The sequence below is a fragment of the Eimeria mitis genome, genomic scaffold, assembly GCF_000499745.2.
Source record: "Eimeria mitis Houghton genomic scaffold, Emh_scaff2099, whole genome shotgun sequence".
Classification (NCBI taxonomy): domain Eukaryota; phylum Apicomplexa; class Conoidasida; order Eucoccidiorida; family Eimeriidae; genus Eimeria; species Eimeria mitis.
This window is the reverse complement of record NW_013570422.1, coordinates 8,762-9,237: the sequence shown is the minus strand read 5'-3', so window position 1 is coordinate 9,237 and position 476 is coordinate 8,762. Positions and strand designations below refer to the sequence as shown.

Below are 476 nucleotides of genomic sequence, written 5' to 3'. Positions count from 1 at the left end.
AGCAGCAGCAGCAGCAGCAGCAACAGAGTTTCAACAGAAACAACAGGATCACAGCAGCAGCAACAGCAGCAAGCCCGAACAGCTATCAGGTGGTTGCTGCTGTCAACGCAGGCGATCCTTGCTGCAGCTCCTTCTCTTTCTGCTGCTGCTGCTGTTTGTGCTGCTGCTGCTGCTGTCGTTGCTGCTGCTGCTGCTGCCGGGGGGCCCCTGGCTGGGGCCTCATGCAGTCGCACTCGGGCTGCGGCGGCGTCAGTAGAGAGGAGGGGAGAGACCCTCTGTGCCCCTTCCTCCAGCCTCTGCCTGCACAGCAGCAGCAGCAGCAGCAGTTACTGCTCCTGCTGCAGCAGCAGCAGCAGCAGCGCCTCGTTTCTTGCGGCACACCCTTTAGGGCCCCTGCATTTGCTGCCCTGACACCTGGGGCCTCCCCCTTGCCTGTACAAGTGCAGCAGCAGCAGCAGCACCAGCAGCAGCAGCAA

At 62.2% G+C, this 476-nt stretch overlaps 1 protein-coding gene across 1 annotated transcript in view; it reads left to right on the top strand.

The window, feature by feature from the left end:
• Positions 1-221: 221 nt before the first annotated feature.
• Positions 222-476, top strand: part of EMH_0048630 (uncharacterized protein) — a gene marked incomplete at both ends in the record, with an annotated part of 6,000 nt that continues 5,745 nt past the window's right edge. The window contains one exon of the mRNA XM_013496422.1: positions 222-476. Coding sequence (XP_013351876.1) covers positions 222-476 — 255 coding nt within the window.